The 23,784-nt window shown below is 58.8% G+C and overlaps 3 protein-coding genes across 3 annotated transcripts; 1 reads left to right on the plus strand and 2 right to left on the minus strand.

Annotated features, from left to right (window-relative positions):
• Positions 1 to 336: 336 nt before the first annotated feature.
• RNF214 (ring finger protein 214) lies at positions 337 to 7,577 on the minus strand. Its single transcript, XM_062508700.1, has 15 exons — positions 7,490 to 7,577; positions 7,143 to 7,344; positions 6,461 to 6,520; positions 6,114 to 6,254; positions 5,709 to 5,848; positions 5,098 to 5,166; positions 4,223 to 4,319; positions 3,904 to 3,992; positions 3,397 to 3,487; positions 3,083 to 3,181; positions 2,447 to 2,823; positions 1,939 to 2,074; positions 1,602 to 1,709; positions 1,185 to 1,280; positions 337 to 588 (listed from the first exon to the last, which is right to left on the minus strand). The coding sequence occupies exons 1-15, from the start codon at positions 7,567 to 7,569 to the stop codon at positions 523 to 525; spliced, it is 1,851 nt and encodes a 616-aa protein (XP_062364684.1). The 5' UTR covers positions 7,570 to 7,577; the 3' UTR covers positions 337 to 522.
• Positions 7,578 to 8,718: 1,141 nt separating this feature from the next.
• PCSK7 (proprotein convertase subtilisin/kexin type 7) lies at positions 8,719 to 21,226 on the plus strand. Its single transcript, XM_062508699.1, has 15 exons — positions 8,719 to 9,186; positions 9,586 to 9,720; positions 10,092 to 10,257; positions 11,085 to 11,175; positions 11,716 to 11,770; positions 12,830 to 12,968; positions 13,564 to 13,664; positions 15,533 to 15,700; positions 17,283 to 17,390; positions 18,274 to 18,376; positions 19,078 to 19,234; positions 19,341 to 19,435; positions 19,519 to 19,612; positions 19,850 to 19,967; positions 20,116 to 21,226. Exons 1-15 carry the CDS (start codon positions 8,719 to 8,721, stop codon positions 20,518 to 20,520), a joined length of 2,403 nt encoding a protein of 800 aa, XP_062364683.1. The 3' UTR covers positions 20,521 to 21,226.
• Positions 21,227 to 21,773: 547 nt separating this feature from the next.
• On the minus strand, positions 21,774 to 23,530 carry TAGLN (transgelin). Its single transcript, XM_062508720.1, has 4 exons — positions 22,986 to 23,530; positions 22,707 to 22,884; positions 22,519 to 22,621; positions 21,774 to 22,310 (listed from the first exon to the last, which is right to left on the minus strand). The coding sequence occupies exons 1-4, from the start codon at positions 23,163 to 23,165 to the stop codon at positions 22,169 to 22,171; spliced, it is 603 nt and encodes a 200-aa protein (XP_062364704.1). The 5' UTR covers positions 23,166 to 23,530; the 3' UTR covers positions 21,774 to 22,168.
• Positions 23,531 to 23,784: the final 254 nt, after the last annotated feature.

The following is a 23,784-nucleotide window of genomic DNA, read 5'->3' on the forward strand; positions in this document are numbered from 1 at the left end:
ATGGGACCATGGGCTGTCGCTGGAGGCTCCAGTACTCTGTAACCCAGTGTCTATGTAAGAACAATGAATGTTAACATGGTAAATTATTACGACATTAAAAAAAAATGACCACAAGGAATTTGCTCTTTGTCTGCAACTTGTTCATTGGCAAGAGGGGAAAGAACAGGTGATGACTGGCAGGGATGTGGGGGTGGTGAGGAATGGCCCTAGGAAAGAAGCTGATGGGATCCAAGTTGGAAGAGGTGGCTGAGGCAGTTCCCAGCAAGGAGGGAACACTGACCCTCATTTGGAAGAAGACGGCTGTGGACTAAGAAATGAGGAGCTGCAGCAAATCACTGCATAATATACACACTTTATTTATGAATTTGTATGTTTACAGACTTTCTATACACACATTACCTATATAATAAAAATGTACATGTGTATACATGATCGTATAAATATAGAACTGTAGAAATCTTAGAACTGATCCTGTCTATTCACAGCAACTCCTCCCGGGGGCCCACGTTGTCCTAGCAGCTGTCATTTGAGGCTTGGGCAAAAGGGGCAAGTGTCATTCGTGTTGGTTTGTGCCCAGAATTTGATGCACTGGAAGAGAGAGAATTAGTCAAGAGCCACTGCCCCAACCCAAAGGTGCCACCATTGTCCACAGCACTTGCTTCAGGGATGGTTTCCTTTGTTCCTTGCAGCCTCCACCTCAAGGTCACCATGAGGAAGGAGCCCTTATCACCCTTGCAGGATTGTCAGGCTCTCCTCAACATGAGTTTCCATTTCCTAGAGGGGCCACTGCTGGAGGCCCCAGAGCTGCTGGGATGGCGTGGTTGCCCACACTGCCACAGACCCATGGGATAGGAAAGTCTCCCCCAGCCCAGACACCTGGGCAGCATGGGCAGCTCTCCCCTCACCCTGTGTTCCAGATCCTTCCAGACTGTCCTGCTCCAACATCTAACCCTCACAGAAACAGCACAGGCTCACGGACACAAGGACAGCCTGCTCCTAAAGGCACCACCCACCAACCACGCAGGGTGGCCCAGCCAAGAGTACAGAAAGGATGGGATGACAGGATGCAGGGAAGCCGTTTATTGATCATACCCTTCTCCTGGCAAGGTGTCAGAACAACAAGGACTCGAGAAGGGTCACTTGGAAGGACCAGGAGGAGGCCCCGAGCAGCAGAACACACTCACCTCCTTGTGCAGCACATGTGAGCAGGCCATAGGGTGAAGGTCACCAGGCTGCACGAGCTTCTGACACATCAGACACAGCTTACAGGCAGCTGGGGTCTGGGATGGGCAGTGAGGGAAAGAAAGGAGCAGGCAGGAAGTCAGACACACAGCTCTGAACACAGATTCAGGGGCAGCCTGAGGCCACAGGCTGCCCAGTCCCCTCTGCCCACAGCCAGCACACCCTGAGAGCCACCATCACATCTTGTGTCTCTCTGTTCCAATGTGATCTGTGCCCCCAATGCTCCCCTTCACATCAGCAGCCCAGGGAGCTGTGTGAGGAGACAGTTCCCAGCTGCAGGGATGAAGACTCATCCCTTCAAGCACGTCCCAGGCAGGCTCCCCCTCTCTCCCCACTCCCCAGGGAAGCCAAGTCCTTACGTGTGACGCTGCTCCTGGGTAAGCGACCTGGGCCGGGGGCAGGAACATGGGTGTGTTGATCTGAGGCAGGGGAGCAGAGAACATGGGGGCCCTGATCCGGCCCAGAGGCTGCAGAAAGGCAGAGGCACATCCATGAGAACAGCCCCGGAGGGAAAGAGAGAGGAGTCACCCCGAGTCACCTCGGGGAAGAGCGTTCCCTGGTTACGCTGCAGTCAGCAGGAAAGGGAACCCAGGGGACAGCCCTGACGTGCAGCCCAAACTCTGTGGGGGACCAGAGAGCAGAGACAGCTCTCCCAGCCCCCCAGGCCCCCGTTCAGCAGCTCCCATGCTGTCCCACCTGAGCACCAGCTGCTGCCCGCTCCTGCTGCTCTGCCAGCTTGGCTGCCACCAGCTGGTTCAGCTCCTCCATGGTCAGGCCGGCCATGGTCCTGCGGGCAGTCTTGATCTGCTGCAGGATGTTGGTCAGCTGGGCCCTGCGTGGACAGCAGACTGCTAGGAGTTCCAAGTCCTCACAGACTGGGATCCCTCAGCCACCACTGCCTGAGGGAAGCCGTGTGGTCACCCTCCAAGTGAGCTGAGTCACCTGCTGAGGAGTTTCTCCCCCCAAAACACTGGGGAAAAAGCAGGGAACCCCCAGAGACGGGCTGGGGGGCTCCTGGCTGTGCCCAGATATCCCTGCTGTCCTGCAAAGCTCCCAGCGATCTCCGTCCCCAGCTCAATGGCAAACCTGATGGAGACCACCACCTTTGCCTGCCTCACTTCCCACAGACCCCGCTCACACCAGGAGCCCCCTTCCCCTGACCCCAGCTCCCATTCCTCCCAAAAAAGCACCACCATCCCCTCACTTGTTGCACTGTGGGAACCGAGTCAGCAGCTTCTCCAGCAGCTTCTCCAGCTTGTCGGCCGGCTGGGGCCTGTGGAACTCGGGAGCGACGTTCACCCCGCCCAGGCCGGGCGGAGGAGGGATGGAGGCAGCGGGGGCCATGTGGGGGCTGTGTGTGCCCATGAGCGATGCCACCACCGGGCTGTTCCTCCCTTGGGAAGCGGGAAGGGGCGGGGAGGGCTGGTTGGGCCTGGACATGGCGGGGTTGAGCAGAGGGAAGGAGAGCGCCCGGGGATCGGCGCTCGGCATGACCATGGGCACGGGGACGGGCCCGATGGGGAAGGGGAGCCGGGGAGTCAGGGATGGGCTGGGCTGGAATGCCGTCAGCATGAAATCTGTCTGAGAAAGAAAAACAGGGCAAGGGGGAAAGCCTGGTTAGAGTAAGACCACCTGGAAGCAGAGCTGAGTGCCCTCTTCTCCAGCCAGCCAGGTGGGAACTGCAGGCACTGGCAGCTGGAAAGGGAAGGAGACCCTTCCCCTCCTCTCTAGAAAGCCCAGACAGGGAATGGGCAATCCCACAGATGCACAGCACCAGGCAGGCTGTGCCAGGGCCTGGCAGCATGGAATGCCCGTGCTGTGGGGCTGGAGAGGCACTCACTTCTGAAGGCGGAGGAGGCAGCGTCGGCGTCGGGATCTGGGGGAGGCTGCTCAGCTTTGTGCCATTCCTCACCATCTGGATGTGGTCGTTGAACTGATCCTAGCAGAGAGGGAAGGAAACAGGCACATTTGTCAAACCTGAGCAAGTTTGGGGCACTCTAAACCAGGGGGTGGCAGGCCCTGAAGTGGCAGAAGTTTGGTTCCACAAAAGAATGGAAGAGGAGCTTAAGGAAGAAACAGTGTGTGTGTGAAGAACTGTTCACTGTGTGTGTGAACTGCTCACTGCTAGGCTGGGAGAGGTCAGCAGGAACTTACTCGGACACTTTGCTTGGTCATTCGTATCCTGTTCAGCCTCATCTCCCACTCTTGCTTTGGCCTCATGGTCTCCAGCGTGGGCGGTGCAGACCTGCAAGCACAGCTGAACTTTCCCATTTGCAACTGTGCTCTCACTGGCAGCAAAGTGGGAGCAAGCAACCCCCCACACCCTCCTGAATTCCCCTCTTCCAGTGGGGTGGGAAGGCTCACCCCTAGGTGATAGGTGAGGCACCCCACAATGGGAGCGGGACTGATCTGGGGGACACACAGGGACACCACAGACAACAGCACTGACTGAGCCTGGTAGATGAACATTGACAGGGAATAAGCACAGCCGCACACACCCTTGCTTTGTGACATTATGGAATCCCACTGATCCAGTAAGAAAACCACAGGAAACCCTGAACTATTCCAGTCCAAGCTCCAGCGTTAGCACAGGAAGAGGAGATGGGACACAGGGACACCTGAGTGACTCTCCCTGCCACTTCTGACATGACACAGACTTACTTGAGGTAGGTGAGGTGTAGCTCTGCTTCTTTTTCTGCTTCTTCTAGTTTCAACACCAGCAGCTCTTTGCGGCTCTCCAGGGACAGGATCTATGGAGAGAGGCTCAGTTTTTGCACTCCCCTGTTTCTTGCTGTCAGATCAGGCACTGAGCACTGCTCCCCACTAATGCTCACTGCACTGACACTTGTCCATCTTTCCTCTTATCCCACAAAGTGGGACTTGACCTTGTCCTCAACTGCTCCTAATTTCACAGAACTGTCCATTAAACTATCTGGCATCTCAAACCAACCACTTTGCAGGGAAGAAGCCAGCTGCTCACCTCTGCTTTCCAGGCCCGTTCTGTCTCTTCAAGAATGTTCCTGTTGATTTCATTGTGCTGATTCTTCAGCTTGTCCAGCTCCATCTCCCACAGCTGCCTGCACACAGAACAGAACAAGTCCCCTTAGGCTCAGGCACTGGAATGGCTGCAGAGGGATAGATCCCAGGAGCTCTGGATGGGCTGGAACCATGCAAGACCAGCAGCCTCCAGAATGTGACACCAGCCCCAGCTCCCTGGGCTGTGTGAGTCACTATCCCAGCAGTGAGCTATTCCAGAGCACACAAACAAGCAGTGTGCAAACACGCTGGGCCAAATGAGGGGAATTCCCCCTGGCAAAATTCAGCCCAATCCCAGGGAAGATCTGAACCAGGAATCAACATGAGCAGCAGGCAGAGCTATACTGTTCTGATCCTGGACAAGTTTAAAGCTGGGCATTTCCACCTGTGCTTTCGGAACACCTGGGTCTGGAGCATCCCTGCCCAGCTTTGAATACCTGAGCATGCCAGAATTTAGTGGAGCTGGACAGCTGGGGGGAACAGACAGGGAAATCAGTCTGCCCTAATTCCAGGGAGCTGAATTCAAGCAGAAGTAGCAGTTACAAGCTGAGGCAAACCACCAAGCATAAACTCTAATCTTATGGGATCTTTATGTCACAAGTATCTAGGAGTCTGCTTGTGAGTGGGATCAAAGATTTAATCCAGAGGCCTGATGCTGAAAGAGGAGATAAAACCTTTAGAGCACGTAACTGGCCAGCACTGCTGGATCATTGTCTCTACTCTGTCCCAAGCAAGAGCATCAGATTCACTCTGAGGCAAAACGACAGGAAGGAACGGTGCACTAGGCAGCATTAATCAGGTGTAGGTTAAGAGCCTTACTTCTCATCAGACTGCTCTGCAATCAGAGAGGCAATCTTGTTTTCCTTCTCCTCCTGCTCCTTCAGCAACCTGCAAGGGAGAAAAGGGGCAGCACACCTGGAATCCCAATGGGGCAGGGCCCACATTCAAACCAAACCCCCTCCCAGCACATCCCCAGGCCCAGCCACACACCACGGGCTGGAGATGGCTCCCTGCAATGTGTGTGGGCTGCCAACAGCCTCTGGAGCACAAATCCTGCTGTCTCATGACACTGAACAAAGGCTGTGGCACAGAACCAGGCTCGCTGCAGGCAGCTGTGCTGCTCCCCCAGCACGTGCTCTGCCATGGTCACTTGGGGGAGAAGGGCTGAGCACTCAGAGCCATCACTGGAGGAGTTTTACCCACAAACATCACCGAGCTCTCAGAATAAAAAACAGACCTCTGTGACATGACAGAATGGCTCCATGAAAGTGCTAGTTCAAATACAGGGCCTATCCTAAATTCATCCATATACTGACCTAAATACTCACTGCTTCCTAAAAGTTTAAAGCTCTTTGCTCCATCAGGTTTATATCACGGGTAAGCAAAGTCTTCTTCCCCAAAAATAAACACTTTCTTTTTTATACAAATACCTTCTGCCCTTCTCACAGAGTTTCTCAATTTCAGCTTTGAGATCCTGCTCTTTCTGCAGGAATTCTTTCTTTTCTTTTTCCATCTTTTTCTTTGTCTCTTCTCGCTTGATCGTAACATCCTGAATTGCTTTCAGGATCTCCTGGAATAAAAGAAGCATCACACAGAGACAGAGAAAAATTACCAAGTAATGGTTTTGATTTAAAATCCGTTATCTTTCTGATTAATTGGTTAATGACATTACACAGCAAATTCTTTATTTTTAATAGATCCAGTCAAGATATAAATTGGTTATTATGAGGAAACTCAGGAGACTGATGCTCTGGACCGCAGGTTCTCCTGCCTCCTCATAAGGACTTTAAAATTAATTACAGGGCAGGTTAAACAAAAAATTCTTCACCAAATACCTGGTGATTTTTCATCTCCTCTTCCCTCCGCTGCTGGAGCTGCTTAAGTTGGACCTGCAGCTGATTCTCCACCTGCCTCTGTTTGTCCAACACCTCCTGGTAGCGCTCCTTCAGCAAGGCCCGCTCGGACATCATCTTGTCCTGCAGTGGAGAGCAAAATTCCTCTGTAACAAGGACAGCTTAAGGACTTCAAGGCTGGTATTTGATGGTCTTGGAGGTCTTTTTCAACTGTAATGATTCTATGATTCTATTTTGACAGGAAAAAAGTGGGAAGAACAGCTCCAGCTCCTTTGCCTGGGGATGTGAGTGGCAGAGCCCAGATCTGAGCACGGGGCTTCGATACCCACCAAGTTCTTCTCAATGTCCTGGTCTGTGTTCACATTCACATCGGCCGCCTTGAAGTCAGTCTGTGAAGGGAGATGATTGAGATCAGCCCCTGCAGTGACCAGAGAGGGACTCCAAGCCCTCCCTGGGCACCTGTTCCAGTGCTCTGCAAAGGAGCTCTCTGTCTTAACTGAGATGAAACTTATCACTTTAGTTTATGGCCATTGTTCCTCATCCTACAGCTGGGCACCAACAGTAAGAATCTGGCACCATCCTCTGACACCCCTTGGAGATAGTTATATGCATTAATGGGATCCCCTCTCAGTCTTGTCTAGACCAACCAGGTCCAGCTCCTGCAGTGTCTCCTTATAAGAGAGACGCTCCAAACCCCTCATCATCTTCACAGTCTCTGCTGGACCCTTTTCCAGTAGCTCCTTCTCTTTCTTGTACTGAGGAGCCCAGAAGTGGACACAGCACTCCAAGTGTGGCCTCATTAGGATCGAGTTTTAATTAAAGATTAATTGAAGACTGTTCAAAGCGGAGAACCGGGCACATAGCAGCGACTGCAAAGCTGCAAGTATGGATGTGTTTCACCCTTCAGACACGACTTACTCAGTTCTTTGTCCTCCAGATTGTGCGAGCGCCTTTCAGGGCCCTCGCCCCGCACACCACGAACCCCACGAGCCCCGGGGCAGCTGCACCCACCTGCACCGCGATGTTCTGCGACGGCCTGGCCGGGGCCGCATCCTCGTCGGGCTCCTCGGCCGCCGCTCCGTTCTGCCCCGCGGCCTCCGCACCTCCAGCCCCGGGCTCCGCATCGCCGCCGGGGCCGGGGGCGGCCGCGGGCTCCGCATCCCCACCGGGCCCGGCCTCGCTGGGGCTCTCCGGGGCGGAGAGCGGGCTCCCGCTGCGAGGAACGGAGACATCGGTCAGCGTCCGCATCCCGGCTCCATCCCCGCTCCATCCCCGCTCCATCCCCGCTCCATCCCGTCTCCATCCCGTCTCCACCCCGCTGCCGCCCTGCCGACCCCCCTGCACCCCCCCCCCTTTACCTGCCGGGCGGCGCGGCGGGGCCGGGCTCGCAGAGGCGCGGCGGATCGGGGCCATCGACCTGCGCCTGTTCCAGAGCCATGGGGGCGGCTGCGGGGCTGGGCCGGGCCGGCCGAGCGGCACCGGGGGGGGGGGGCACGGAGCGGCACCGGGCGGAGCGCACGACCCGCGCCCCCGCCGCGCCGCCCCTTCCGCCCCGCTCCCCGGCGGATGTGACGCCGCTGTCAGCGGCACCGGGGTTCCGGCGGCGGCGGCGGCTCATGCCCGGTGAGCGCTGCGGGGCGGCACCGGCGGGCGGCGGGGTGCGGGCGGCGGGATGCGCACCGGGCGGCGGAGCACCGGCCCCGCTGTCGCCGGCTCCCCGCGGGCCCAGGCTGGGCTGGCGGAGGGCAGCGGGGGTGCTTTGCCCGTGGGTGACCTCCGCAGTGTCGCTGGTGCCGGTGCCCAGCACGGAGCGGGGAGAGCCGGGGCTGCCCCGGGGCGCTGCGCGGTGCCGCTCCCCGGGTGCATCGAGGGGCGCTTAAAGCCCGACTTTTAGGGAGAGGAAGCTGGAGCTCGGTGTCCAGCAGCAGCCGCAGATGATGAGTTGTATCACAGGGAAATGGACCGAATCGAGGGAGGAAAAGGGCCGAGCTCCGGGCACGTCCAAGGGAGCGGGATCTCGGGAGGGGTTTGCCCCGCTCGGCGCTGCCGTGGCTTGTGGAATGCGGGTTGAACCTCGGGTTGAACCCAGGGCTCGGTGGCGATTTCCGCCTATGCCAGGGAAAAGCAGGTTCCTCCGGCCGTGGAACAGGTGAGGAACGAGTTCGGTGGGGCTCCTGCAAGAGAGGAACCGGCTCTGGGCTGCCCACGGACCATGGCGTTGCCCGTGGTGTTTGTTCTGGGGAGCCGCGCATCAAGAGTTCCTTATCGGTTCCTTCTCAGAGGCGAGAGGGGGAAGCGGCTCCTCTTGCCAGCCCAGCGCGGTGTTTCCTGGCCCGGGGCTGCCACCCAGCAGGCAGGGCAGGGTTGGGATCGATCCCTGCCCAGCCTGGGTGTGCCTCCAGTTCTGAACCGCTGGGAAGAAGCCGCCTCGGCTTGGGTTTCCCGGGACGGGGATCTTCTGGGCAGCGGGTTGGTGGCAAGCACCGTGGGGCTCTGTGGGACTTTCAGGTGAGACCCTGGCCACCGTGTTCTTCATCAGGAAGGGTTCTCACCAGTTTCACCCGTGCTGTTGCAGCCCGCCTGTCTGATGCTGCATTGGAGGCGGGGAGCGCCGCTATGGAGTGCAGGGATGGAGGCCACGCTCTGCATCCACACGTGCCTTTGGCTGAGCGCTGCCTGGATCCCCCTGGCCTCTCCGGCCGGACCAGCCTGCAGTGGACAGCACGCTCCAGACACTGAGGGCCGCCACGGGAAGCTGACGTGGGCAGTCAGCTTGGATGCACCCGAGGAGGAGCTGGAGCGGCAGGCAGAGGAGCTGGCCCGGACTGCGGGGCTGGTGAACATGGGCCGTGTTGGGGAGCTCAAGGGCCATTACCTCTTTGCCTACCAGCCCGATGGCCACGCAGCGACTGAGCATGAAGCAATAAGGAGGTCGGTGGACACTTTGTTTGCACAGCACGACAGCGTGCGGTGGCACTCGGAACAGAAGCTGCTGAAGCGCTCCAAGCGCAGCCTGCACTTTAACGATCCCAAATACCCCCAGCAGTGGCATCTGGTGAGTGGTTTCCTGGCTCCTGCTATGCTCGCAGGCTTGGGCTGTGTGTGTGGCCACGGGCGAGCTGTCGTGCGGGAGGCAGACCAGCCTCTTTCTGTTCTTTGGTGAGGAAGGAGCTCACTGAGAGCTCGCCCTGCCTGCCACATGCTGGCTGTGCTAACAGGAGGAAGCAGCTCCTGCAGCTGGTTGTGCTCTGAGGTGGGCAGAGGGGTTTGGCTGGAGCACCCTGTGCTCTCCACATCATGGCTCGAGCAACCTCACTGTCAGCCTCAAACCATCTCCCCTGACTGTCCTGTGAGTCCTTCCCCTTCTGACCCCAGCCCCACACGTCATACTCATTGCACCCAGGTGGTCCCTTCAGCGCTGACCTCTCCCCTCACTGTCCTTTCTGGTGCTTAGAACAACCGCAAGAGCCCCGGGAAGGACATCAATGTCACGGGCGTGTGGGAGCGGAACGTCACGGGGCGCGGGGTGACTGTGGTGGTGGTGGACGACGGCGTGGAGCACACCATCAAGGACATCCAGCCAAACTACGTGAGTGCCTGCAGGCTGGAGGCTGGGCAGCGTGACAGAGAGCTCAGAGTCCAGCCTGCGCCGTCGCCTTGGGCTCAGCCAGGGCAGAAAGTGCCAGCAGCAAAGCTTCCCTGGGAGATTTTGCACCCCGGTTTCGGGGTTACCTACCTTTGTGGGAGGCAGCTGACCGCAGCAGTGCCTGGAGCTGCCTTGGTTGGTCCCTTCCCCACAGCAGCAGGTAGCAGTGTTGAGCTGCAGCCCTGTGAGGAAGCAGCCTCCAAGTTCCCGTCACTTCCAGTCTGTGTTTCAGCCCATGTTGCATTCTCTTAACTCTTATTTTCCCCAAACTGAGGAGAGCTGAGCCCCAGTCCTGACTGTGGCTTTATTCCCAGAGCCCAGAAGGCAGCTATGACTTGAACTCCAACGACCCTGACCCTATGCCTCACCCCGACGAGGAGAACGGGAACCACCACGGGACCCGCTGCGCCGGGGAGATCGCGGCTGTGCCGAACAACAGCTTCTGCACGGTGGGAGTCGCCTACGGGAGCCGCATCGCGGGTACGTGCGGGCTGCCAGGCACAGGCTGCCAGGAGCCCGGCGTGCCTCACCTCGATCCCTGGGCTGGGACACCCTCCATGGGCTGGAGCAGCTCTGAGTCAGCGCTGCTCTGCTCGGGCCGGTTGGGCTGCTGCAGGGAGGGCCTGGCGCCTGCTTGAGCTCCTCTCTAGAGGAGCTGGCTCCTGGCAGCTTTTCCACAGTGTTCCTGGCCTCCCTGGCTGCCAGGCATTTGGCAGAGCAGCTGTGCCATGCTGGTTGAGCCAGGCAGTTGTGTCACGACATGCCCAGGCTGTGTCTGGAGACACTGGGGCAGCAAATCTTGGCCAGCCCCTCTCTCTGCCCTGGCCCCTGGTTTCAGCTTTGCCTTGTGGGATGGACAGGGGTGAAAGGCCAGTGCTGTGTCTCTCTCCTGCAAGGCCAGGGAATGTGTGCTGTGCCCCAGCTGTCTCCAGAGCTCCTGAGCTGCTCTGCAGAGGGAGGCTGTGCCCTGCAGGATGTGTCCCTGGCAGGGCCGAGGACAGCAACACTATTACATGATTCTGTCCATACCTGGTGACACCACAGTCCCTGGGGTGCCCAGGGCTTGCCCAGGGCACAGCAGGCAGAGGCTCCCAGCTGGCAGAAGCAGGGATGAGCTCATTGTGTGCCCACAGCACAGGGTACAGGAGGCTTTGCCTGGATCCAGGCGGGACCTGGCTCTGCCTCAGGCCTCAGCCCTCCAAAGCTGAGCTGAGCACAGCGGGGCAGCCTCGAGCCAGGAGTTTGTTTGCAGTTTCTGCAGCTCATGTGACCCGTGTTAGTCACGTTCCTTGTCCTCTGTCCTGCAGGCATCCGAGTGCTGGACGGGCCCCTCACGGACAGCATGGAGGCCATTGCCTTCAACAAGCACTATCAGATCAACGACATCTACAGCTGCAGGTGAGCCCCCAGGGGACCCTGAGCTGGCTCCCAGCTGTGGGCCCTGCTCTTCTTGGAGACAGGGTCACAGCTGGCACTAGCTCCCATCCTCCTGTGGCTGCAGTTAGCCCTGAGGCACCAAAATCCTGTTCCTGGAGACCTGTCCCAGGCTGTGCACAGCACCTACAGTTGTGAGATCTCCCTCTGTGTGCTGCTGTAGCATGTCCCCTGGGCTGGCTGTGCTGGAGGGGACACTGTGCTCCCCACTGTGGTCAGGCAGCCCCGGCTGAGCCATGTGACGGGAACTGGAATGTGTGAGAAGCTGCTTTTTAAATAAAAATCAAACATTTTGTCCACTGGAATCTGACCCAGGGGCACAGTGCAAACATGACAGCGATGTCCCAGCAGCAAGGGGCCATCATGATGGGTGGGAAAGTGAAGTGCTCTGCAGTCCCAGTCGTGGCTCTGGGAGCAGCTGGTGGCTGCTGGGAGCTTGCTGTAATGGCAGGAAGAGCCGCCTGGGACTCTGGAGCTGTCACCTCACAGTGTCTCTCTTTGCAGCTGGGGTCCTGATGATGATGGGAAGACTGTGGATGGCCCCCATCAACTGGGCAAGGTAAAACCCAGCCCCAACAGCCCTGGGGGAGCCTCCGGGGCTTATGGCTTCTTGCCTGCCTGTTCAGGCACGGAGGGACATTGCTGTGACACTCTGCACGTCTGTGTGTGTCCCTCGGTGCCAGTGGAGGTTTCCCTGTCCCTGTGCAGTTGGGAGAGGCTGCGCTCAGGCAGGGCAGGATGAGCTTTCCAAGGAGAGGCTGGTTCCAGCAGGAAAAGGCTCTTTGGCAACCTGTGGTGTTGCACTGACAACTCGAGCAGCCTGCAGGACGTTGCCTGCTCAGGAGGAGCTTTCCCTGTGCTCAGGGTGGTTCTCGGATCAGGGATGGTGCCTTTGGATCCTGGAATTAAATAAGGGGAGTGGGATTGCAGTGGGAGGAAGAGTCAGAGCTGAGGCTGCTCCTTCCCAGGCCATTAAGATTTTCTCAGAGCTCCTGTGCTGCAGAACTGCTGCAGAACACACCCAGCCTGCCCGTGATGAAGCAAGGGGTCACTGAGGGCCCCCAGACCAGCAGTGGGGTGTGGTTCTGCTCCAGTGCTCTTCTGCTGTGCTTTTCCAACCACAACTCAGCAGTTCCTGTGCTCTTCAGAGCAGCGCTGACAACCGAGCTGTTTGTTCACCATAACAAATGGTTTCCAATTCTGCAAGTAAATTTATTCTCTTCCTGCCTGCAGAGACAGCTGGAACAAGCTCCAGGACACAGAGCACGGGCAGAGCTCAGTGTGCCACAGCACTCAGGAGGGCAGAATGTGCCTTCATCTGCCAGGGGGAGGGAGAGCAGGGCAGTCACTTCCAGTGGGGTTGTGTTCTTGCTCATCCATCAGACGTATCCTTTCCCTAGGTGGGAATGGGGTCTGGGCTGAGATGTGCTTCCCCATGGTGTGCTGTGTCTTAGCAAGGGCAAAGCCCCAGTGTCTGTGGGGCTGGGCCCTCACAGAGGGGCAGTAGCTCTGTGCGGGGAGCCCTGATCACACGTGCTGGGCTGGCTGCTGTCAGAAACCACTGGCACCAGTCTGGAAGGACCTGGGAAGAGCCCCCCTGCCCTGTCCCTCTCCACAGGCTGCCCTGCAGCACGGGGTGATCGCGGGTCGCCGGGGCTTCGGGAGCATCTTCGTGGTGGCCAGCGGCAACGGGGGCCAGCACAGTGACAACTGCAACTACGATGGATATGCCAACTCCATCTACACTGTCACCATAGGTGAGCCTGGCTCTTCTGTCTCCTCCCTTCCCAGCCTGCAGCAGTGAGGTCATGCCAAAAGCACAGAACCCCCCCCCAGCTGGGAGCGGGCTGGATGGTGGGAATCTGTGGGAAAGTGTCTGGGAGCAAGCTTGGCAGTGTCTAGGGTGTGCTGGGCTTCAGCCCCCAGGCCTGCAGTTTGCTTCTGACCTAAAGAGCAAGAGGAGGCCAGAGAAATTCCTGCCTGTGTCCAGGTCTCCCTCCCAAAGCTGTAACAGACACTGCCATGTTCAGGGAATGACCTGGAATGCAGCATTCCCATCACTTGTGTTAGAGGAGAAATGCATAATCCACGCTCTCCAGAGCAGAAGCTGCATGAGGGGCAGAAGATCTGTGTGGTATTGAGCACAGTGAGGGATTATTTATCGTGGCTGCCCTTCCTCTAGATCTTCAGGTGGGGAAAATACAGGTTTGGTTCTGCTTTCCCTGCCCAGCTCCCAGGCCCTGGAGGAGCACATCTGGCAGGCGAGGCTCTTAGGGGATCAACACCTTGAAATGGCAGCAGTTGAGGCAGAGCAGGTTTCACACAGCCAGGTTTCCTTTCCCCTTTTCCCAGGAGCTGTGGATGAGACAGGCTCCATGCCCTTCTATGCTGAGGAGTGTGCCTCCATGCTGGCCGTGACCTTCAGCGGCGGGGACAAGATGATGAGGAGCATTGTGAGTACCTGTGGCCCCTGTGCCCTCCTGGCCACCCCGGGGACAGCCAGGACGTGGCACCATCCCCTCTGATTCCCACACAGTTCCTGTGTGAGCCAGGGGGTGAATGTGCCTTTTATCCCCCAGAGGGAGGGTCCTGCTTCCCAGCCCCCCTCACTCCCCGCCTCTCTCTGCTCCCAAGGGGTGCTGGAGCACAGAGGGCAGGGAGAGCATCAGGCTCTTAAAACCACTTGGCCCCAGCTTCTCTCTTCTGGCACATGGGCCTCTCCCAGTCGAATATTTTAGAATATTTTTATCAGCTTTTCCCTTCTTTTGCCAAAAAAACGACTTCTTGTCAACAACACATCCTTTCTGCCTGAGCCAAACAGCCAGGGCTGTTTTCCCTCCTGCAGGCCTGGCCCAGCCTGTCCCTCCCTTGGTGCCAGGCTGCCCCCACCACAGTGATGTGACCCCTTCCTGTCCTGTGGGGCCAACAGGGGCTGTAGAGCCCACCCACCCCAAGGCAGCTTGGGGGAACCATCACTGCTCCTGATGTTTAGGGCTGCATTGTCCCTGTTTGGAGGATCTCCCACCAGGACAGGTACTTCCCAAAAGCACTTTCCTGTGCCTGCCACAGAGCAGCTGAATCCAGGCCTGTCAAACAGGCTTCCCCACATGCTGGGTAAACCAGAGGAACAGGGAGAGCCTGGGATCCTCGGGCACCTGGCTGGGACTCAGCAGGCTCCTCCTGCAGCCCAGAGCCAGGGCAGGGATCTGTGCCCAGCCAGGGCATGGCACAGTCTTCCATAGGGAGAGTAAAACCCAGAACAGGGCTGATTTTTGCTTTCAGAAATCTCTGCAGTTTTCCCAGGCTGGTTTGGGAAGTAGTGACACTGGGAAAAAAGGGAACCAGCGAGGGCTCTGCTGCATTCCATCAGGAGCTAGAGGCTCATGGCTTGGTGTGGCTTCCCCCAGCACGGTGTGAGTGCCTGGGAGGTCACAGATGCACATTCATTTGAAACACTGGCTTTATGGGACACTGACAGGGGAGCTGGCATTCCATGGGGCAGCCAAGGCGAGCTCCACACATAGCCTGGGAGCAGCCTTCAGTGGATCCTTCAGCCAGCCTGTGCCTTGCTAAACCTCACACAGCCCTTTTTCTGCTCCTGGACACCCTGGAGCTTGCTGCAATGGTGCCAGAGTTAACTTCCCTGCAGCCATCTGCTCCAGCTATTTTTTTTCTTTTTTTTTTCTTTTACCAGACCATAAACTTTGTGTGGTTTCCTTAATGGGAAGAATTTAATACAACTTCTGGCACTGGATGTGCTTCCTACTGAAAGTTTGTGCTCTCAGGGTGCTCTGTGCTCAGTGTCCCAGCATGAGCTGGAGCCACTTACAGCTGGAAAAATGGGATGGAGTCAAGCAAAAACAGGAGAAACCCTTCATATTTTGGGCTTACTCCCCATGGGGAGCAGAGTGAGATGGATGCACTTGCTTTGCAGTGAGGTGGCATCATTTGGGAGCCTCCTGATGCCTCTTCAGAGGCTCTATGTGCTCTGCACAGTCCCATGTGGCCCCCCTGCAGTCTGGTTGTGACACTGGGCTCAGCAGTGGAGGTGAGGAAGAACCCAAACTGTATCTGCCAGGAATTTCCCACAAAGTTACTGAGTTAGGGTTAGCTTCTCTCTCTCTCCCTCCAAAGGGAGCTGTCTCCATGCATCATTTCCCAGCTGGGATCTGTCCCTGCAGTGAGGCTGTCCCAGGGACAGTTGTGTCACAGGCTGAGCTTGGGCTGGCAAGGGTGCAGCTCAGGGTACCACATGTACCTGTCCAGGCACCCCAGCATAACACAGTGGTCTGACAGAGGCCTGTCTCCTCTCCCTGGGCAGGTGACAACAGACTGGGACTTGCAGAAGGGCACGGGCTGCACGGAGGGTCACACAGGGACATCGGCTGCTGCTCCCCTGGCCGCAGGAATGATCGCTCTGATGCTGCAGGTGAGGCCGTGCCTCACCTGGCGGGACGTGCAGCACGTCATCGTCTTCACTGCCACCAAGGTGAGCTGGTGGCACTCCCCTCCTGCTTCCCTCCTTCCCAGCACTCCCCTCAGGGTTACTGCAGCATGGCCCTGCTGTGCACATCCTTGTTTATGTCTGCTGCCCCTCCATAAATCTCTCCCTCGTCTGGCTCCCAACACGGGGATTGTGTTTTCCCCTCACCCTGTGTTCCTTCCAGGAATGTGGCTGAGGCATTTTTCCTCTGTCATGATAATAAATGGGTTATTTGCCTCAGGAATGCTTCTGTCTGCCAATGTAGGGCTCAGCAGGTTCCTGGAGCTCAGCAGGTTCCAGAGCTCAGCAGGTTCCAGGGGCTCAGCAGGTTCCAGGGGCTCAGCAGGTTCCTGGAGCTCAGCAGGTTCCCAAGATCAGCAGTTCCAGAGCTCAGCAGTTCCAGGGCTCAGCAGGTTCCAGAGCTCAGCAGGTTCCAGGGGCTCAGCAGGTTCCAGAACTCAGCAGGTTCCAGAGCTCAGCAGGTTCCAGAGCTCAGCAGGTTCCAGGGGCTCAGCAGGTTCCAGAGCTCAGCAGGTTCCAGAGCTCAGCAGGTTCCAGAACTCAGCAGTTCCAGAGCTCAGCAGGTTCCAGGGGCTCAGCAGGTTCCAGGACTCAGCAGGTTCCAGAGCTCAGCAGGTTCCAGAGCTCAGCAGGTTCCAGGGGCTCAGCAGGTTCCAGAACTCAGCAGTTCCAGAGCTCAGCAGGTTCCAGGGGCTCAGCAGGTTCCAGAACTCAGAAGTTCCAGAGCTCAGCAGGTTCCAGAACTCAGCAGTTCCAGAGCTCAGCAGGTTCCAGGGGCTCAGCAGGTTCCAGGACTCAGCAGGTTCCAGAGCTCAGCAGGTTCCAGAGCTCAGCAGGTTCCAGGGGCTCAGCAGGTTCCAGGGTTCAGCCCTGTGTGTGTGATGGGGCTGGCCCAGTCCAAGGGCTGACAGCTCTGCAATGTCACTTCATGGTCCCAGCAGTGGGAAAATGAGGAGCTCTGGCCTTTCCTGTGCTCTCCAGACAACTGGGCTCCTGAAAACAGACACAACAGAGAGCTGGGCAGCAAACACAGCCCTTTCCTTCACCTAGAGCAGGAGTGGGAACTCACTGGGGGGATAGGGCTTCTTCCACACCCCTCTGGGGAGCAGGAGTCTGTGTCCAGCTGATGCTGTGCTCTCTTTGGCATGGGACAGTGTTTTCCATAACTTCCAAGCCAATGTTGCCAGAGCAGTACAACCCAATAAGTGATGAGTCCCAGATCTGTCCTGCCCCAGCTCTTGGTAATTTAAAGGACTCTGTTCCTTCTCTCCAAGGCTTCTGCCATGCCATAGGCAGTGGTTTGGGCAGCAGGGAGCAGCTGGGATGTTTCATAGCAGAGACATTTGTGCCCTTCCGTGCTGCTGCATTTCCTTTCTGAGGAGTGGGGAAGCCACTTTGTCCTGGGATTTGTTTCAAGCAGAGGTCAACCAGTTCCTTTCTAATACGGCCGTGTGGGTTTGCATCCCCACCACTGTGGGATGTGTCTGGGCATCCTTCCCTTCAGGCCTGGGGGTTTCAGGCTGCTGCTATCCTCCAGGTAAGCAGAGCACCCTGTGTGTCTTTGCAGTATGAGGACCGTCACGCCAGGTGGGACACGAACCAGGCGGGCTTCAGCCACAGCCACCAGCATGGCTTTGGCCTGCTCAACGCCTGGAGGCTGGTGAATGCTGCCAAGGTAATTCCCTGCCCTCCCACACCTGCCCCGTGGGCAGGCAGAGCAGCCCAGCCCCGTGGCAGGGACAAGTCCTGTCCTGGTGCCGCCGTGAGGTGACATCTGCCGTTCAGGGCCAGCATTTTGGCCACCGTCCTGCTGGCCCTGGCTCTGAGGCTGCTTTTGGTATGACATCATGAGGCTCCCAGCAGTGCCTGAAAGCTGCCCTGAGCTGCTGCTCTCCAGCACTATATATAGCCATGGCGAGGGCCTTGATTCATGGCGACGGGAGCTTCGTCAGCAGCCCCAGCACCTTCCTCCCTCTCAGTGGCTGCAGGGAGGGTGTCCTGCCCCCAACAACAGGCTGTTCTCAGCTGGCAGCTCCAGGGGAGTGGTCACTGCAGGCAGTGGCATCCCCATCTCTTCCTGCTCTGGTCACACGGAGCCCGGGGCACGTCCCTTTGGCACTTGATCCCTACTCCTGTGTGGAGCTCAGTACAGCTGTGCTGGGTCACTGCCACTGCCAGCCGTGCCCCCCGGGGTCACAGGGACTTCCAGGCTGCTCCCTCTTCCTGCAGGCAGTTGGGTTCTGCTGTTCCCTGTCCCACTGTAGCGGGGGTTGGAGTGGACCAACCTCAAGACACCACTCAATGCCACTGTGACAAACGCAGAGCTGGGGAGTCCCAAACCTCGATCAGCCCTTCTGGCTTTCAGGCAGTGACTTTCCCTCCTTTCCTGGGCATGTGGGCACTGCTGCTATCCCTGGAGTGTCACAGCAGCCTGTGTGTCCCAGAGCATCATCGGGAGAGGCCTCTTGGCACGGACAGGAGCAGCTTGTGAGAGCTATGGGAGATGGAGGGATGGATGTGCAGGGAACCCGTGCTGAACCCTCTCCTTCCCCTGGCAGATCTGGGAGTCTGTGCCATACCTGGCCTCGTACGTGAGCCCCGTGCTGAAGGAGGGCAGGAGCATCCCAGTGCTCCCACAGGAGCTGGAGGTGGCCTGGAACGGTAAGAGCAGGTGTGCCACAGAGAGGAGAGCACGTGCTGAGCCAGCCTGGCATGCAGGGCAAGAGGAGCCCTGGGATGCAGGAGGCCAGGAAGGGGTTAAGTGCTGGGCTGCCTGGGCTTTTTCCGCTGCCCATCCCCAGGGAATCCCCTCCCCACAGCCCCATGGCTGCACTGATGTGTTTGGGGAGGCAGGCCGGGCTCAGGAGCAGGGCTGGGCTGGGCAGCAGCCAGAGGCTGCTCGGCTGGCTTTGACCATTTTAGGCAATGCTGCAGCTCCTGACTTGGCCAGGCCTGTCCGGAGCAGGGAACAGCTCTGGCTGCTACCAGTGGGAAGGAGAGCTCAGCCCCAGCCCCCAGCAGGGCCTGCACACAGGGGACTCTGCTGGCTCTGTGAGCTGCCTGTCCTGGCATGTGCCCATGTGCCCCCTCAGCAGGCACTGGGAGCACCCACTCACCCATGCAGAGGTGGGCTGTGGTCAGCAGCTCTGGGGCTGTGAGCATTCCTGGAGCTGGGAACAGTTTGAGATGGGATGGACCAGCCTGGACACCTGGCTGCTGTTCCAAGTCCCACACAGTGCAGCTGGGAAGAGGCAGAGACAACCTGTGTGTCCTGTTAAGTGGCACCACCAGTGTGTCTGGCTGGGAGTGGGGACTCCATCCCAAAACCACCAGCCTTGACCAGTCCCCCTTCCCTTTCCCAGTCACCCCTGCCGACCTGGAGCTCTCTGGCATGAGGACCCTGGAGCATGTGGCAGTCACTGTCACCATAACCCACCCTCGCCGTGGCAACCTGGAGATCCGGCTCTTCTGCCCCAGCGGGATGATGTCCCTGATCGGCACCACCCGGAGCATGGACTCGTAAGCACCGAGGGCACAGTGTGGAGGGCAGGACACTGGGGCCACGTCCACTGGTGGCTCAGGCTCTGTGACCCCTCATGGGCTGTTTCCCCTCACCCCTTGGCAGGGACCCCAATGGTTTCTCTGACTGGACCTTCTCCACGGTGCGGTGCTGGGGCGAGGAGGCACGGGGCACCTACAGGCTGCTCATCAGGGACATCGGTGAGTCCTGCCTTCCTCACGAGTGGTGGCAGCTCTGTGCCATGTCCCAGGGTCCCCACTGGACCAACCTGCTTCCTCCCCAGGAGACGAGAGCCTGAGGCCTGGCACCTTGAAGCAGTGGCAGCTGACCCTGTATGGCTCCTCCTGGTCCCCAGCAGAGATGAAGGAACGGCAGAGGTAGGACACCACGTCCCCAGCTTGGTGGGAGCCAGGAGAGGGAGGCCAAAGGGTTTATCCCTGCTTGTGAGCAGTGGTTAAGAGCCAGGTGAGGCTGGGGTTGCCCTCGCACCTCACAGGGCTGCAGAACGTATCTCTGTGTGCTGAAGGAGACACTCCAGACCTTTTGTGGGCGTTTTGGAGCCTCCCTGGAGCTCCCCTACCCATGGGACCCTCACGGGGTGTCTCTGTCCCCAGGCTGCTGGAGGAAGCCATGAGTGGGAGATACCTGAGCGGTGACTTCTCCCTGCCCTGTCCCCCAGGGCTGGACATCCCCGAGGAGCAGCGTTACACCATCACAGCCAACACCCTCAAGGTGAGCCTGCCTGGCTGGGAGCCCTGCATCCCCCAGGATGAGCTGGAAGAGCAGGACCCTGCTCAGTACTCTGTGCCCTCTCTGCTGGGCAGTGGGCAGGGCCATGGGGGGTTGAGAGCTGTGTTTTTCAAAGGGTTTCCCTCTGCAGACCCTCCTTCTCTTGGGATGCTTTGCCGTATTCTGGACTTTCTACTACATGCTGGAGGTTTGCCTGACGAGGAACGAGGTGGGGCTGGACCTGGCCTGCTCCAGCTCCACCAGCTGCAGGTGGTACCAGCAGGGTGGGAAGCACCGAGCCCTGGAGAGCGGCCTGGAGATGGAGTCAGTGCCACTGTACCAGGAGAAGGACATTGAGGAGGCTGAGATGGAGTGTGAGCACCTGGAGCCTGCCCATCACAGAGAGGAGGGGTCCTGGACCCCCACCCACCCCAAACTTTCCAGCAATGGCAGAACTGTGAGCTTCCATGAGACAGCCCCCACTGGAACAGGATTCCTGGGCCGGGAGGCATCGACTGAACTCCTTGGGGGGGACAGGGAGCACCAGCCCTGCTGACTGGGACTGGGGCCCTCCCTTGGTACGACCTTCCAGGGCTCGGCAGGACAGACTCGTTCCTGAGCCTCCATGGACCATTGCCACTGTGTCCTGCAGGAGGTGGTGTTGGAAGTGGCTCAGAAACAAGGAGAGAGGGCTGGTACTGGAAACGGAGCCTCCCTCCCCTCCTTCTGGAAAACAAAGCAAGCCTTAAACCCTTTCCTGACAGAGCCTGCCCTGCCCAATGCTCAGGGCTCCCCTCTGTGTGTGGAGTGCCGTTCACACAGAGCCAGGCAGCTCCACACGAGTCCCTTCCTGCCACTGCAGAAGGGCCAAGACATGTCACTTTGTCCTTGATTTCTGCTGAGAAAACGAGACAAAGCCCCGGCAGCCACCTCTGCAGGCAGGGACCCCGCAGCACTGGCATTTTCCTGGGCTGGCAGCCGGCCCTTACCCACCAGTTATCCCAGTTTAGAAGCAGGGAGTTATTTCACTCATCTCCAACCAGCACTTCTCCCTGTCCCCCATGCTCCAATCCTGCTGATTCCTCCTCTCCTGTGGGCACAGAGCATCTGTGGGGTGGGGGAGGCAGGAACCAGCCTGTTTGGGGGCAGGATGGGGCTGTCCCTGTGTCACTGGGCGCAGCAGCATCTCTGGTAGCAGCTAGGCCTGGTTTGGGCTGAGGAGAGGAGGCTGAGTTGCTCTGGCAGTGGCTCATCTGAGCGGGGTTGGCTTGTTCACATGTCTTTGGGTTCAGTGGTTTATTTTTTTAAAGCTGGGGTTTGTTTTATAATCAGCAAAGCCCTTTTGTGTAGCTTTCCAAATAAAGCCTGAAAAACCCCCCTCTCCCCCAATCCATCACTCATCTGCCTCCCCAGAACTTCCTCACCGTGGAAAAATGTGTCACACAGCACCTCCCAGCCCCGGGTGCTGCATCTGTTGGGGCTGTGTGCCCTCTGTGCCCTGGGATAAAAGAAGGGAGGCCAGGGCTGGGCCAGAGCAGTGGAAGGAGCAAGCACCAAAGTGGGTGTCATGGTTCAGGGGGAAGAGGGTAGAGTTTTCCAAGCCGGGCAGGGAAAATCCAAGCTCTAGCCTTGGATTCCACACATCCCACCCCCCCCAGGTTTGGGGGTTTCAGAAGGAGCAGCTTTAGCCTTTTTAGGGAGAGGGACTTCGGCTTCCAAGGTGCCACCGGCCAGCTGCAACAGGGCAGGCGGGATGAAACCTCATCAGGCCACGCTAGATGAATATAACCTTTTAATTCTGACAAAAACGAAGTACAAAACCGAGGCCAATTCTCCCTTCTCCCCGTTCGCAGGGATCTCTGCGGCAGTGGCGTGCGGGCGGCGGGCAGGGCGGTGGCCCCGGGGGCCGGGGCGCTTGCCCGTCCCACCCGAGGGTGCCGGCGAGGGCAGGACCGGCCGGAGGCGGGGGTGCGAGGCCGGGGGGGCAGGGGCTGCCCGGGGGCAGGGGCTGCCCGGGGCACGGCGCTGGGGGCTGCGGCCCCGGGGCGGGGGCTGCGGCGGGGCTCGTGCGGCCGCTGGCGGGGCGATGGGGCTGGCGGGCGGATGCTCCTCAATAAATACCAATGGACTGGCGGCGGCGCTGGGCCGGGGGGGAGCGGAGACGGAGGTCCCGGCTGGGGAGGGCTGGGGGCGGCGGGGTTTGCCTAGCTGATGATCTGCCGGGGCCGGCCGTAGCTCATCCCCGCCTGTGACGCTCCCTTGTTGGTGCCCATCTGTAACCCGATGATGTTCTTGCCCTCCTTCAGCTGGCTCTCGGTGAACTCCCGCTTGTGCTCCTGCGCTTTCCTGCGGGGCACGGGGAGAGGTTGTGGGGAACCCGCACCCCCGGCTGCCAAGAAGCCCGCCCCGCGATCCCCAGGGATGTCCCAGCCACCCTCCCTCCCCAGCTGGAAATTTGGCATCCCAATTCCATGTGCACCGGGGTAAAGAGCCAGCTCTGAGCAGCCGCAGGACAACGGAGTCCTTATGCCCAGCTCTGCACTCCCCCACTTACTTCATGAACCAGTTGGGGTCCCCGTGGTAGTTCCCGTCGTTCTTGGTGACTGCCAGGCTCCCCAGGGCCATCAGCGTCCTCTGCACCGCTGCCATGTCCTTGGCTGCCCAGGGGGAGAGAGAGGGGCGTGAGGACAGGCACAGCACAGCAACCCGGGGACCCCCAACCGCAACTGCCCCCTCCTGCACCTTCAAACAGGTCCACGGTCTGGAATATGTCTGTCTTGACCACACCATAGTCCTCGGCTGCCTTCAGGAACTGGGCAATCTGTTCCATCTGCTTGAAGACCATGGTGGGCGGCGCATCGGGGATCTTGACGGGCTTGGAGCCGTCGGGGTAGAGGCTGTTCACCAGCCTGCTGAGCACCTGCCACAGAGGGGAGCCTGGGTTTGCTGTGCTGCCCTTGGAGCTCCCTGTGCTGCCCTCAGAGCCCCCCACTAGCTGCCCACCCCCGGGGCCCCACTTACAATGCCATTCTTCAGCCAGACTTGGAAGCCCAGGCGGCCCCGCTCAGGACGTCCCACGGCAGCCCCGCACTGTGCCACGATCCACTCCACCAGCCGGTCCTCCAGCTCGTCATCGTACTTCTTCTCGATCTTGGACTGCACGTCCCTGCTCATGCCATAGGCTGGCCCTTTGTTTGCCATGGCTGCGGTGGTGGGATACCTGGTGGCACGACAAGGACAGTCAGGGTGTGGAAATGCTGCCTCCTATCCAGGGACCCCAAAGACGCCATTGTGTCATTTGCCTGCCACTCTGCTGCAGTGGGGACAAGCCCTTCTGACTCTTCCCTCGCCAGGTAACAGCCCTTCAGCTCCATCCAGATGTGTTTGGAGGAAAATTCACCACCATGACCTCTAAAATCTTCCCAGAGAGACAGCTCATGTCCTGGCAGAGATGCCTCATGCCCAGCTCAGACTGTGCACAGGAGCAGCCTCATCCCTGTCCCTTGGCAGCTCTTGGTGGGCATGGCTGTCCCTGGTGAGACTCATGCCAGCATCCAGGTGGCAGGGTGACCACGTCAAGGCTGGCTGGCTGTGGCTTGCTACGGTGGCCATGGCACAGCGGCCGTGGCACAGCAGGGTGGCGGCGGGGTGGCCTTGGCGCAGCAGGACCGGGAGCCAGGGAGGAGCACGGCTGAGGCAGGAGCGGTGGGAGCTGTGCCCGTGCCCTTGTAAGGACATGCTGCGGGCAGTGATGGCAGGTAGCCGGCTGCAGGCAGGGCCCGAGGGTGCCAGGGAGGATGCCAGGGAAGATGCCAACAGG

The sequence above is a fragment of the Cinclus cinclus genome, chromosome 25, assembly GCF_963662255.1.
Source record: "Cinclus cinclus chromosome 25, bCinCin1.1, whole genome shotgun sequence".
Taxonomy (NCBI): Eukaryota; Metazoa; Chordata; class Aves; order Passeriformes; family Cinclidae; genus Cinclus; species Cinclus cinclus.

Bases quoted from the DNA above. Each gene is read 5' to 3' on its own strand.
- RNF214 (XM_062508700.1), bottom strand. From the start codon at position 7,569: ATGGCTCTGGAACAGGCGCAGGTCGATGGCCCCGATCCGCCGCGCCTC. The intron at 5,167-5,708 runs GTATTTGTATAA...TCTCCCTTGCAG, and splicing joins CTCTGTGAGAAGGGCAGAAG to GTTGCTGAAGGAGCAGGAGG. The intron at 1,281-1,601 runs GTAAGGACTTGG...TGCCCATCCCAG, and splicing joins ACCCAGGAGCAGCGTCACAC to ACCCCAGCTGCCTGTAAGCT.
- PCSK7 (XM_062508699.1), top strand. From the start codon at position 8,719: ATGCTGCATTGGAGGCGGGGAGCGCCGCTATGGAGTGCAGGGATGGAG. The intron at 15,701-17,282 runs GTGAGCTGGTGG...GTGTCTTTGCAG, and splicing joins TCGTCTTCACTGCCACCAAG to TATGAGGACCGTCACGCCAG. The intron at 19,968-20,115 runs GTGAGCCTGCCT...TTCCCTCTGCAG, and splicing joins TCACAGCCAACACCCTCAAG to ACCCTCCTTCTCTTGGGATG.
- TAGLN (XM_062508720.1), bottom strand. From the start codon at position 23,165: ATGGCAAACAAAGGGCCAGCCTATGGCATGAGCAGGGACGTGCAGTCC. The intron at 22,885-22,985 runs GTAAGTGGGGCC...CCTCTGTGGCAG, and splicing joins TCTGGCTGAAGAATGGCATT to GTGCTCAGCAGGCTGGTGAA. The intron at 22,311-22,518 runs GTAAGTGGGGGA...CGTGCCCCGCAG, and splicing joins GACCCCAACTGGTTCATGAA to GAAAGCGCAGGAGCACAAGC.